This window comes from Xiphophorus hellerii, chromosome 14 (assembly GCF_003331165.1).
Source record: "Xiphophorus hellerii strain 12219 chromosome 14, Xiphophorus_hellerii-4.1, whole genome shotgun sequence".
Classification (NCBI taxonomy): Eukaryota; Metazoa; Chordata; class Actinopteri; order Cyprinodontiformes; family Poeciliidae; genus Xiphophorus; species Xiphophorus hellerii.
The window spans coordinates 25330858-25344775 of NC_045685.1; the positions used below are offsets into that span (position 1 = coordinate 25330858).

The following is a 13918-nucleotide window of genomic DNA, read 5'->3' on the forward strand; positions in this document are numbered from 1 at the left end:
ACTTGCAAAGGAATTTCTTCTGGTGGGTTTGATTTTTTTGGAAATTTTATGTACGACTCTAATGTTTCCTAAACAATCAATTTTGTCATCTTTAAAGCAGCATTTTTCTACGGAAGATGATTAGGGCCACTAAAAAGAATCTTCTCATAAGTGACTTTAATCTCAGAGTTCAGTTTTTATTCATTCGAATTTTGACTTTTGAGAAAACACTCATGACGTTTTCTCAAAAGCCAAAATTCTCAGAACTCTGACTTTCATCCCAGAATTTTTTTTTTCTCACAATTCTGATATTTTTCTCAGAATTCTTACATTTTTTCACTCTGAATTCTGACTTTAATCTCAAAATTTGGACTTTTTTTTGGTCAGAATATGACTTTTGATCTCAGAAGTTTAATATCAGAATTCTGTGAAAAGTTATTTTTTATTTTTTTGGTTGTCCTAATCCTCTTCCAGATCCGTCTTTCGGATGTTTAACGTCGGTCTTGATGAGCCTCTCTCTCAGTTTGAAGGCGATGCCAGGATATCGTACTCCGCCAGAAACACGAAGCTGTTCTCTCTGATTTTTTTAACTCTGACCAAATCGCCACACTCCTGGAGGTGAACCAGCCCTTGGTCCCGTCTCCCGTACTCTCGCTCGCGGTCGTTCAGCGTCACCTCAGTCCGCCTGCCACAGGCCTGCCGGTAGACATACCTCAGCCCGACCACCAGCACCATGCCCAACCCGGCCGAGCAGCCCAGCAGCATGCCCAGCTCCCAGGCACTGTGTCTGGGGACAATGTCCGGATACTTTCCTTCTTTGTCTGGAGCGTCAGCGGGATCTGAGGGATGCTTTGGTTTGGTATCCGTGTTTTGAATGTTTGGTTTGATCTCTTGGTCATGATTTGGTCTGAGGTTGGGATAAGGTTTGGGGTTTGGATGGACAACCTTTCTGTGTGCCGGTGAGGTGAATCGAGTCTCAGAGTTTGGTGCATGGTGGGTTTGGGTTACCAACTTCTGATCTAGAGTGATTTTATGAGGCGCTGATGTTGGTTCTGGTTTAGGGGAGCTGATGGGTGAAATAAAAGATGACAAACTCACTCTTAAAGATGGTGAGGTAACTGAGAAAGAGGGTGTAGAAGAAGAGAAAGTTGGGGAGATTGAAGTAGGCAAAGAAGGCATTGTTGGATAGTTGGAGGCACTGAAGGAAGAAATGGTGGAAGAGGTAGAGAAGGTTGGCGGAGTGGTGGTTTGGTAGTTAGTAGAGGTTAAATGGTGAGGTATGGAGATTGGGGAAGGTGATGCTGGTGCAGGATGATTTGGGGTTGTTTGAGGTTCGTTCTGAGATGGGCTAGAAGGGGAATGAATGGAAGATGTTGATGTGACTGATGTGAAGTTTTCACTGCTGTGACTAGCAAAAGAACTGCTTAAGGAATTAGATGATGAAAAAGAAGATAAAGTGTTTGAAGTGACAAAACCAACAACCGGGGCCATGGTTTTGGTATTTCCTTCAGACGTAGGATCATTTCCTCCTGAGGAGACTGTGACTGGTTGAAGAGTTACAGTGGATTGAGAAAACACCCTTCTTGTTTGGGACAGTGGTTGGGAAAATGGTCTCAAAGACTCTGTTGAGTCAAATTGGGTATTTTCTCCTTGGAGAGAAATAGGTTGAGTTTGAGGCAGAGTTTGATGAAAGTTAGGAATTGTTTTTTTAGGTGAACTGGTTTGTTTTGGAGTACTTTTAGATCCTACAGAGGTTTGACTTGCATTAGTTTGGGACTTAAGATTTGCAGCCATTTGAAACCTAGAAGAGTTGAACGAAGACCTTTGGTAGGATGGAGTTACTTCGGGCTTGACTATCTTCAATTGGGAATTAGACGGGACATTGTCACCCAGTTTCTCTGAGCTACTTGAGGTCTCAGACTTTCTTGATTTGTTTTTGTTTGGGTCTGTCAAAGTGTGGTTTACAGGAGTATGTGTACTGAAAAAGGTCTCCATTGTTGGACCTTGGGTTGGTATTACAGTAAATGTCTTGTAATGTTTTCCTCCAAGATTGTTTTTAAGTTTTAGCTCCTGTGATTTTATCTGGAGATCGTTGTTCTTTGTCCATGTGTCCATTTGTAGGGGTACAAGAGAGTTTAATGTGGAAAATGAAGCCAGTGGAAACGGTGTTGTAGTAACTGTATATATAGTATCAGGAGGTGATGATGGTAAGGGAAAGACACTTGTGTAAGAAAAGGGTTCAGTTGTTATCCTTTTCGACACGCCTGCGAGGAATCCAGGAGACTCATTGGTGGTACTTTGAGGAGGTCCTGAAGTCAAAGTCTTCCTTGCAGCCACTGTTTGAGTTCTCCAAGTCACAGAGCTGCTTGTTTCTAATGTTGTGTGATCATCTTCGGTTTGTAGTTTCAAAAATTTCAGAATCTCAGTTGCATTTTTTATATTGGAAGGGCGTCCAGAGAAAGAGGCAAGAGTAGCTTTTCTGTTAGCTTTGAGCGCAAGGAGGGAAAAAGGACAAAGACAAATAAATAATAACATTTCACAACACCTTTCATTTTCTTAACTTTAATTTTTTACTGTTTTTAGCTAATAATGAGCACAGAATGCCGACCTGTCTGGGTAGTAACTGTTTCTTGCACAGCAACAATTGTGCTTGCTCCATCCGCCATTTTGGTTTTACTGCGTCTCCAAGCACTGGGACTTCGATCACGCACCACTGCAGACTCGATACCAGTCCAGTACACGAAGTAGGATTGTACCACAGTTATGCTGGCGTGCAGATTAATAGACAAATGTGGCAAAATAAACATTTTGATTTATTGCAGTTCCCTAAATAGGTTATAGAGATCAAGTAATGGCAGCTTACTGGAAGCGCATGTCTCCCTCTGGCATGTCAGGAGCTCTCCACACAAACGACAGGTTCCTCTTTAGCTGTTTGTCCGAGTGTGTGACCGTGTCGCCTTCAAACAGGCAGCGTAAGGTGTGGGTACCTGGTGGAGATCGAATCCAGGAGCCGCCCACCAGAAGTGGACCAAGTCTCTCTGTCCTGATACCAGGACCTTCTCCAAACCCATTCCTTTCCCCACCAACACTGCGGGCCTGGAGCAGGAAACCCATGAAGTCTCTGGAGCTTCGTACAGACACTGAGCGCAGAGAGAGCAATTAATGGACATAACAGAGGGAATGTGAGTATCATTTAAAGTTAACTACACAGAATTTAAAAGAAGACTGATTCTGCTAGTTGCTAGTTAGCAGAATCATGTAAACTGCTATAGTTACATGTTAGCTTCACTCTGTTTAATTGTTAGCTGTTACCTTTATCACTTCAACTTTTAGATAAATTTTGGTAATTGATAGTTGTCCCGTTAGATAGCAGCTTTTAGTAAGATTCCTGAAAGCTGCTAGACTCTTTGCTCATCTCTGCTGTTACATTTACCATGTTAGCTTTTAGCTAAATTCTCCTAGATGTTAGCTGTGATGTTAGGTGAACTCTGTTAGCTGGGCTCATGAAAGCTGGTAGACTGTTAGGTGTTAGCTTCACTGTCCCCTTGCCTCTGTTAGCTGTTACCTTTACCATGTTAGCTTTTAACTAAATTCTGCTAGATGTTAGCTGTGTTATTAGCTGCTAGCTAGACTCCTGAAGACTGTGCTTGGTGTTTGCTTCACGGTGTTTCCCTGCCTGTGTTAGCTTTCAACTCCACCATGTTAGCTTGTAGCTACATTTTGGTAGATGTAAGCTGTGCTGTTAGGTGGTTACAGTTAGTATTTAGTGTAACATTGTTAGTTATATTGTCTGTGGAAAAGACAGTTAACTGTTAGCTGGACTGTGCTAGCCTCAGTTTATTGCTAGCTCCAGTCTTATTGCTATGCTAACTGGAAACAGTTTAATGTTAGCAGATTATTAATTTTAGGTAAACTCTGAGGTAAACATTGTTAGCTTGACAATGTTGCCTATTAGCTTTCCTGTTAACACACGACACTACTTTTCAAAACAAACTTCCAAATAACTGAGTTACTTGGTACCTGTTATTAACTGCCCAGGCAGGTATGAGGATGATGAGGTGTGTAAGGTGATGAAGCTGTGCTTCGGGTCCAGGGGATGAGCGCGGATGTGTCCAGGAATCATCTCCTGACAGGAAGTGAGACTCGCTCCGTGGGAGAAACATACGATGGGCGAAGCCATGGAGCATAACAGCACAGCTCCGCCCCAAAGGAGGAGGTTGGATGACATCATTAAACCTGCATAATTACTGCAATTAGAAATTATACCAACAGAGAGCAGAGTAAGAGTAGAACTGGCCAATTAATTCAGAGACTCTATATGGGAATCAGAGGGATTTTTGTAACAAAACTTACTTTTATACAGCTGGACAGCAGAAGTGGAAAAACTAAAATGTTTTATCAAAACAGATAAAATAATCTGCTCTACAAATACCCAGAGGACTCTGGACTCTGTTCCTTCTGTGCACACAATTTATTTATTTTTTATGTCTCTGTTCACGTTATCCTACTTGTCTTTGATTTACTTATATCACAATGAAATTTAAAATAGATGAATAATTTTTAAAATAAGTTAAATAAAAAATAAATAAATACAATTTAAAATAAGTTACATTTAAAATAAGTTAAATTTAAAATAAACATTACATTTTTTAAAAGTTACGTTTAAAATAAACAATGAAATTTGACATAAGTTACATTTAAAATAAACAGTAATTTTTTTAAAGTTACATTTAAAATAAACAATAACATTTGAAATAAGTTGCATTAAAATAAACATTAGATTTTTACGTGTCTTGTAAATAAAGATGATGAAGCAGCAGGACGGTATCATGACCCAGGAGCCTCCTCACCTTGCAGCGCGTTTCCCCTCCAGCTCTGCTACTGACGGTTTTATCCGATCTGGGAGTAAAGAGGAGAACTTCAGGATTTCACAGGATCCGCTGGAGCCAGGCACATAGAACCAGAACCAGTAGAACTGCAGAATCTACCCGAACGCTGGTCTATCTAAACTTCATGAAGTTTAGAAAAGAATCAAAGCAATAAATTCGCATATTACCAATGTGAAACATGATCTGAAACTTAAGAAGTGTTTTGCCTTGAGACAAATTTAGTTAATTTCCTGTTCATTATTCATCTTTGTTAACTTTACTGATAAAATATAATTAAATTTTACTTAGTAATTTTGAGCCGATGCACAAATAAGTGAAATGCAATTGATAGATTATTACAATTATTGATTGTGGTTTTTGCAGTGTATAACTCAATTTATCATTGTGTTGATGCAAATAACCATCTAAGCAAACAGTTTTAATCACTTTGTAAAGATTTTATAAACAAAAATAAACTTTAACTCACTCATAAGATTAAAAATGTGAACTGTGGAGCGTTTCTTCAGAAGAAATGTGACTCTTTGAGTTCTAGGTGATTTATCTCTACGGGATAATCTTCAGGATGTTGGCCAGCTGCAGCCGGCTGCCTCCAGGATCTCCTGGACGTTTCTGTTGATCTTCTTTCTGAGCTCATTTTGCTCCAGAGCAGAAAGCTGGCGGTGGATTATCTTTCAGCTCAACCAAACACAGCAGAGAGAAAAGAAACAACGTTTTCTGGACGGATGAATGGATTCAGGCGCAGATCCGTCCAACGGGAGGCTGGGGAAGCATCCGCTAGTCGGAATGTGTAATTTTTTGTTTTGTTTTATTTTATTTTTAAACCCAATTTAATAAAGCGCATCAGGCCGACTGCACAGCCTTTTTTTTAACAGGCAGTGAAACATCAGTCTGGGTCAGGCTGATGTTATCAAACACAGGGGGAGACATGAAAAAGACAGGAACAAAGAGGAGTGGGTCACATTAACCAACATGCAAAAAAGAAAGAAAGGGTGGAGATTAAGACTCAGAGAGAGAAAAAAGAAAAAGTTGAGCCAAATTAACAGATATTTTCCACTGTGGAGGAGCAACAGAGAACCAAACAGCCGGTTAGCAGACATTGGCTGTCCTGGACTGGACATATGATTGTTTTTTTATGTTTTTAGCGATTTAATCGCCACAATCTGCAAATAACTAATGTTTGATCAATTAAAATCAATCCATACTGGCTTGAAAAAGAAAATAATTTGGCACCGCTTTACAATAAAGCTACTAAATAGTTCATATGTAGTTTATTAATTCATCTGACTTTCTAAATCATTAATAACTGGTTATTATGCATTAATTAAAAAACAGGCGCTTAAAAAATAACAACCCCAGCAGAATTCTGCCTGTTACCTAGCAACCTAAGGGGAACTCCAGCGTGTTTGGTCAGCTGGTATAGTCTCTCAATGCGCTCTACAATGGCTGCTGGAAAAGACAAGTGTTTGGTTGTTGACTTACCAAGTGGCCTCGTGCTGTATTGTTGTTGGTTGTGCAGGAGGCTCCCCTAATGCTTTTCAGAGATGTACAGTTGTATAAATGTGCATTTGATTGCAGCTAATTTTCATGTGTGACTAATATTTCATGATCTAAGAATAATTTTGTGCAAATAAAAATGTGATAAACATGTTCTGTTCAAGAAAACATCACAGATCATCTTTGACATGAAGCTTTACTTTAAGCGTGATAAAAAAATTTATTAAAAAACTTCCCTTCCCTTTATTTTTTTTACTTGTGCACCTCACACCTACTCAGGAATGTTTTTGTTCAGCTGTACATAAAAAATGCTCCAGGAAACAGGATGAGCAGTCTAGTCAAAGGCCCCTCCTTCTGCTCACAAACATATTAAAGATTCTCTGCATTGCTTATAATCTCCTGTAAGGAAGAGGAGTCCCTACCTGAGCTCAGGTGAGTCCAGTACTTATTAATTCATCATAATTTTATTCTGCAGCAAATATTTTACAGTAGATTAAATGTATTTGTTCTGTTTTTCGTCTTCAGTGGTAGGAAAAGGTTGAAATATTTTCGTTTTTTTTTTTTTTTGTTTATGTATTTTATTGAAGTTGTTTGGTTAAAACATAAACATATTCTTTAAATCTGTGAAAGGTGAAGATAAGTCAGGTAATGACTGAATGTTTTCTGTTGCTTCATTGTCATGAAAACCTTCATTATTGTTTTAATTCAGCAGCCAGTTGGTCTGAACTGGCTGCCACCACCAGTCTTCATACTGAATCACTCAGACTGGTTCTTCTGGACTTACTGGTGTCTGTTTGTGCTCTGCAGCGTCAGGACAGTTTTAAAAAATGAGATGAGCAGAAAAAACAACAACAAGCAGGAAATCAGGTTTAACGCACGCAAATCATATTCAGACTTCCTGAGAGACGAAGATGAAATAAAAATTAATTAATAAGAAACTAACTTGGCTGTTATTGGACAAAAGTAGTTTGTTCATAAATCTTTGACTGATTATCCAGATATATTCCTGTTGAATGAAGAAACATTTTCATATGTTTCCATTAAATAAAGACGGACCTTTTACTTTTAGAATTAACATTTAAGTCCTGACAGATCAGCCTTGTTAATTATTGTATGTATTTTTAACACAGGAAGCAGAAAAGTAAATTAATGTATGATTGATATAAAGTTTGATTAGTTTCCACTGTCTAATTACTGCATAAAATGCTAAATTGAGACTTTCAAAATATGCTGAAAAAGTATTGTTTTAAATTGGGAAGCACATTTATTTGATTTATAACTAAATGTGTAAATATATAATTTTTAATATGTAAGTATTAATTTAATTCATAAATGTATGTATAAATATGGCCGTGAATTAAAATAAATTTGATGGGTTGTGTTTTGCCCCCACTCTGTTTTCTTCCTCCTGATTAAATTAATAATAAATAATGGAAAAAATATGTAGGAATTTTACTTTCAGGGAAGTTAATGTTTCATTTCCTTTACATGTTTTTTGACTGATTTTTCAGCAGAAAGATCATATTTGATCAGAAAGTATTCTTATAGAAAAGTTAATTCCAGTCACAAAATGGTATATCCATTTCTAAATAAAGAAAACAAGAATATTGCATAAAAACAATAAAATGTGGATTTTCAACTTGAGAATCTCAGCCTGTTTTTGCTGACTTGTGAAGGAAACTCAAGTTTCTGTATCAGCGACCGTCCTGCAGCTCATCTTCATCGTTGCCTCTGGTGTCTCATCTTCCTCTTGATAGCAGCCCATCAGAACCAAATTAGGAAACTCAACATTTGAATGAGCGGCAGTTAGAAAGTGGATGTGTTGCATGTCCAACGATTTGCATGAAAAGCTGAAAGATGCACCGGCTTTGTGTGAACGAGGAAGTGGGACGCCTTGTTTTCTGTTGCCTGAGTCACAGCAGGCAGACAGTTCCTCATTTTCACCTCCAGTCTTTCAGATCAATAATTTTCATTGGAAAATGACAGTCAAAGGCGTTGATCCTTGGAAAAAACACGATTTGATTCCCTGGATCTGTTTGGAAAGGTTCTCCTTGTTCTACCCCTCTCCTTCCACTCAACTTTCCATCATTAATGTTCTTGGATGCAACACTTTGTGAACAACCAGCTTGTGTGCTTTTGTGGCTGATCCTCCTGGTGGAAAGTGTCAGGGTCTTTGTTGAGGTAACTGTAGATTATGGATGAATGAACGGATGAATGGTTGTAGGAACGCTGCGTACTGCAGCTCCCATTGGCTTTAACCTTCTGCCTGTGTGTTACAGCTGGAAGATGCTAACCGTGTCAGTTTATCTGCTGCTTTGGTCCTTCTCTGCATCGTCTTCAGGTACGAATGACTTGTTTCTATTATAACAGTAAAAAGTGTCACCAATGCGAGAGTTTCTCACATTTGTGTAATTTACAGGAGTGGGCGTTTCCCCTCAGTGTCAACCCGGGTGGCTCCTCTTCGGACGGAGATGTTTTGCTTTCTTCCCCGTGTGGAGCTCTTGGACCAGTGCCAGTGTAAGTAAGAGCCAACGTTTGCTTTCTCTGTCCCACTCTGTCACTCCTGTGTGTAATCTGAGTATCTGGTCTTAGACTTTATGCTCTGAGACCGGTGGGAACCTCATGTTGCTCCACAACCCGGAGGAAAGGCAAATTGTCCTCCAACTGACCAACACCAGCACACCTGTGTGGCTGGGTAAACACCAGGTGAGGAGAGGCGTTAGATTTATGTGTTTTACACCTGATTTCAACAATACTCTTATCTCCATCTTTGTTTTTCTCTCTCTGACAGAATGGATCAAGGATTTGGAGTGACGACTGTCTGCTTAACAACCGGACCAACCAGATGGACGAAAAGACCAAAGAGTTTGGACTCTGCATGGAAATGATACCCAAAAGTAAACAAAATGCATGAATGCAATATTTATAGAGCAAACAGATACTATTAAGTCTCACCAGTTTACCTTTAACACCTGATGCGTTAGAAGTCTTAACATATTTACCCACTTGTTTTAAAAGCTTGTTAATGTATTACGTCTCATTCCATCAGATGCAAGTAAAAACAAAAACTCCTTCCAAGCTGGATTAACACTTCACTACATTTAAAATCAAACTATTGATAATTGTTACCGGGTTTGGTTGAGGCACATCTTTAAAGAACAATGCTGTTCCAAACACTCATGACGGACCAGTTCTGCATCGAACTGGAGCAAAATGCCTCTGGGGCGGTTGTGTGAATTCCTAATAATTTCAACATGTGTCCTCTGAAAACGAAAGGGAGAAAACGGTTCACCAAATGCACCATATCCATAAGGTGGTGCTGGTGAATACTCCGTAGACGCCATGGCTAGAAACAATGGCTCCTTCCACAGGTAGGATTGAACTGGGCTCCCTATATCTAGAAGTGCGCACACGCCTCCAAATTGTGCCAATACTTGCCTGTTCTGGTTGGTGAAACAGTGAAGAAAACTAAAGTTTTTCATCCAGCAGCCTAAGTGTAAAATCCATATACTAGTACATACTAGTAGTATACAGACTAGTAAATTTGAAGCCCCAATGATGTCATTAGCACCAAACAAAGGGTGGATATGGAGGAAGGAAGAAGGAAAAGTGCTGGAGCGATCTATCAAATACTTTAAGATTTATATGGTTCCAATATAAATTAAATTTAGAAACTCCTGTGAACCATATTTAAGTTAAATTGGACTGAAAGCACTTAATGTGTCTTTGTTTCTAGCTGGAGAGCTGCAGAGCGCCCCCTGTGGAGAACTTCGGTTCTACATCTGCACCACTTCACCGAGGTAGGCCAAAGTTGAGAAGTGATCTCATTGGGAGTCATTTCAGCTCCTTCAACGGAGAGTCTCTATACCAGAGGTTTTCTGAGAAACCAAGACGAACTGGGCCTGGTTTACTTTCAGTTGGAAAGAACAAAGAGAGAATAAATGGTTAAACACAGAGACTCAGCGAACAGTTAAGAACTGAGTCAGGAGTATTTTTTATGGAAAGGTAAAACTGAGTGCAGTTTGTGGGAGGCGTAATTCTGTCAAAAACTCAAACTGGAAAGAGACACAGACCAATGCACAAACACTGGGCCAGGCACACCTGCAACAAGAAACAATCCCAGAGAGGACACAAAGTTCATGGCAGCAGCAGTTGTATGTGATCATTCAGTGGAGAGTTGCTAACAGCTTCTAGTCTTTCAGTTTTGTGTTTGTTTACTTTCAGGTTTACCTCCGCTGACCTCAGCAGAAACAAGCTGCTTCAACCAGGTGAGGTTGTCCTAAAACCAAAAATAGAAGAAATGATCAGATTAAACTCTTATTATCTGGGCAAAAAATGAGATCAACATGTTTTGTATAACCCATCCACCCAAAACCCACCCTAACCTGTTCAGATAGCAGGTCAGCTTTAGGTGAATGTTTAGTCGCCCTCAGTGATCAGTAGAGTCTTCATCTGGACATTGCAGTTCGTATCGCTCCAGCCTGTAAATTGCCCCTCAGTCTGCGTCTCCTCTTGCCCAGGGCTCGTCCCCGGGGTGCTTCTGTTCGACGTCGTCTGGGACTACAGCTCCGCTCAAGCCGAGGAGATTTTCTTCTCATCCTCGCTGCTCAGAGGCCTGAGGTCTGGCAATCTGACGGAGCGCTGCTACAACACATTCATGCAGCAGGAGGAGACTTACCTGCTCAGAGTCAGAAGCACACTTGAGGTCAGAGGTCACCACTGTTATACCATCGTACACTTATTGAGCCTCATTTCCACTAAATGGTACAGCCACCGATGTATATCACTGGATTGAACTTCGCCTGTTAGCCGCTACAGCTAGCGACGATGTCCCGATACGGCATGAGCAGTAATCTGTCACAAAACTGGTCGCAGCGCCCTTATTTCCTATGCGAACCATATAAGTTATAGCTTAATTTAACAGACCCGTTGCCATGGCGACCAGCAGACAAAAAGCTCCACAGAGCAGTTAGCACAACCTGGTTTCAAAGTGTCTTCTGAAAGAGGGAGTTACCACCTTTTAAAAAATATTTGCTAATTTTGTCCTTGAATTTTTGCATGTTTTACTCAGTCGCGTCATTTGAACATTTACTTTCTTACATTCATATGGAAAAGGCAATAAAGACACTGTCACGGTGGACAGCGTCTTTATCTGTAGCTGCGTTTATGTTACAAATGTCCACAAAACTTTGTCAGTTTTGTTTTGAAAAACCACAATTTTTCAATGGTGGTGTTTCCATTAAATAAGAGACTGAATAAAAATCATCGTCTGAAGCAGCTCAGTCATGTTTTTTCCTCTTGTTTCATTGGGCAGGTTCTGGTTGGGCGTCTCCATGAACACAGTAAAATTAGGTCGCTGCTGCTGGACACATTCAGACGATACGGGACAGGAAAGCAGGTGACCAGAACAGATTACAGATAAATTACCACCAATGTCTCTGCTAATGACTCCAAACTGCATTCAGAATGAAAAGATGAATTTTGGTTAACCTTCATTCTTCCTCCTGCAGAGCCTCCATCTTTCCTCCCCGGCCCCACAGTGGCTCCAGTGGTCCCTGCAGTCTTTCCACCGGGTGGTTCTGGACGACCCGGTGTACTGGCTCCTGGCTTTGTCGGCCCGGGCCTGCCTGCAGGACTTTGTGGCTCAGAAGCTGCATCAGGAACTCGGGTCGCAGGTTCCAAGCCTGAAAAAGAACAGTTTCTACCAGATGTGGAGGAGGGAGAACGTGGACTTTGTCTGGGTTAAGAGGTAGGTGTGAACTGCTTCAGCGTAATCAGTCCAACTATGTTTGGACCTGAAATTAACCAGAAACTTCAAACATTTAGCCAACTTTACCAAGCCTCTACCAGACACAAACTGGATAGACTTTTAGTAACTAAAGTGAGACCATGATTATTTAAAGTTTGGATTTATATGGGCTGGATCTGAAGATGCTTCACTGCCACAGTAAACATTTCTATTGACCATATGATTGCACAATTTGATATTTTGAAAATAAATCTGCTTAAGGAAATCACACATCACACGAGTTGTATGATTAACAACTGGATGTTGCTACTGGCAGAAACCACAAAGAAGAGGACAACAGGAAGTAGTTGGAAGATGATGCTGCGGCTTGATTTTTAATAACTTCTCACATGAACAAACTTATTCATGTGGGATTTCTTATTTAATGGAATGCCGCAATTTCAAAATTGTGTTTTTTCTACTTTAATGAAGTACATTTGTAATGGAAAAGCAGCTGGTTTGGTCTGCTTAGAGGTGCTAGCTAATGACGTTTGATGACCAAACACCAATATTTTATGACAGGAGGCTAAATGAACTCTGATCACAACAGGAAGTTGTTCATACTTTTATCAATGTAGATGACGCCAAACTATAGCAGGTAAATCCCACAACATCAATGAAACGTACAACTGGACCATCAAACTTTCCAAAACTTTGATAACCCCTGGTTTATATCAAATATATTCAAGTGTTTGAATGGCCTAGTCAAATACAAAAACTAAGATCTAATAAAGAACCTGTAGCAAAATTCTAAACTGATGATTACAAAACCTCCCCGTCCAATACGACTGACAAATATTTCTGTCTGTAGACGTACAAAGTTGGTAGACACCAAATCCAAAGGACTTGTTGGTTCTCTGGACAAATTCCTTCTAGAATCTATAAAAAAAGTTTATACTTTGTTGTTTAATCTGCATTTGGCAGATTTAAATCGGTGGTGGAGGAGTACCAGGATGAAATGGACGTCCATAAAGCAATCGCCATCTTCAGGGAGCACATGATGAATCAGAAGAGCCTCCATAAATATGTGTAAGAAACAAGCAGGTCTGTCTGTGCAACTGATGTGATGAAGAGTCTCTAAACGTTTTGATTCTGCTGCAGGAGCTGTGAGGATGAAGATGATGAAGAAATCCACATCAGGGCTGATGTTTTATAGCTTCCTCAGAGTTCAGCTCACACATTTCATATTTTCAAAGCAGGAATATTTACCAGATTATTCTGGACTTGAATGAAAACATTTCTCTTTTAGTTTTTTTTTTCCAAGTTCAAAATTGTTTTATCTGATCAATGGTCAATTAAAAATAATCATGTTATTATGTTCGTACATAAAATTGCACTAAAGAGTTACAGTTACAGTTTTGCTCCAGTTCACTACAACAGAGGTGTGTTTTGATCTGTTATCAGGGATTTTGTGTGTTTAATATGTTACAAACATTTTTAAATATGAATTACTTCAACATATGTTTGGTTTTTATCATGTTTTTATGAAAGTTGTGCTCAGGTTTCTCTTTAGCTAGCATCTTAAAGTGATGCTAGCTGGTTAAAAGTTTCAGTCTCCGTTCCTCTTTTCCCTTCGTCATGTTAAAATGTAACAACAAATGAATCCAGTTTCTCCCTAAGATGAAATTTATTGCGTGTCTTAAATAAAACGTTGTTTTTTTTACACTTTTTTTTCTCTTTTTGCTGATACTTCTTGTAGTGAAAGGTCTTTGCATAAATGGCTGACTCTGTCTCCCTCTGCTGGCTGAAATAAAAAACTGCACCCTTC

General features: G+C 39.6%; 2 protein-coding genes across 2 annotated transcripts; one reads left to right on the plus strand and one right to left on the minus strand.

Annotated features, from left to right (window-relative positions):
* Nucleotides 1-350: 350 nt before the first annotated feature.
* On the minus strand, nucleotides 351-4552 carry reeld1 (reeler domain containing 1). The gene is made up of 4 exons (XM_032584026.1): nucleotides 4000-4552; nucleotides 2843-3119; nucleotides 2560-2745; nucleotides 351-1402 (listed from the first exon to the last, which is right to left on the minus strand). Exons 1-4 carry the CDS (start codon nucleotides 4208-4210, stop codon nucleotides 499-501), a joined length of 1578 nt encoding a protein of 525 aa, XP_032439917.1. The 5' UTR covers nucleotides 4211-4552; the 3' UTR covers nucleotides 351-498.
* Nucleotides 4553-6690: 2138 nt separating this feature from the next.
* LOC116733345 (uncharacterized) lies at nucleotides 6691-13918 on the plus strand. Its single transcript, XM_032584159.1, has 12 exons — nucleotides 6691-6794; nucleotides 8642-8703; nucleotides 8782-8879; nucleotides 8955-9068; nucleotides 9154-9259; nucleotides 10099-10162; nucleotides 10587-10630; nucleotides 10883-11067; nucleotides 11677-11760; nucleotides 11873-12111; nucleotides 13075-13179; nucleotides 13252-13918. Exons 2-12 carry the CDS (start codon nucleotides 8649-8651, stop codon nucleotides 13304-13306), a joined length of 1149 nt encoding a protein of 382 aa, XP_032440050.1. The 5' UTR covers nucleotides 6691-6794; nucleotides 8642-8648; the 3' UTR covers nucleotides 13307-13918.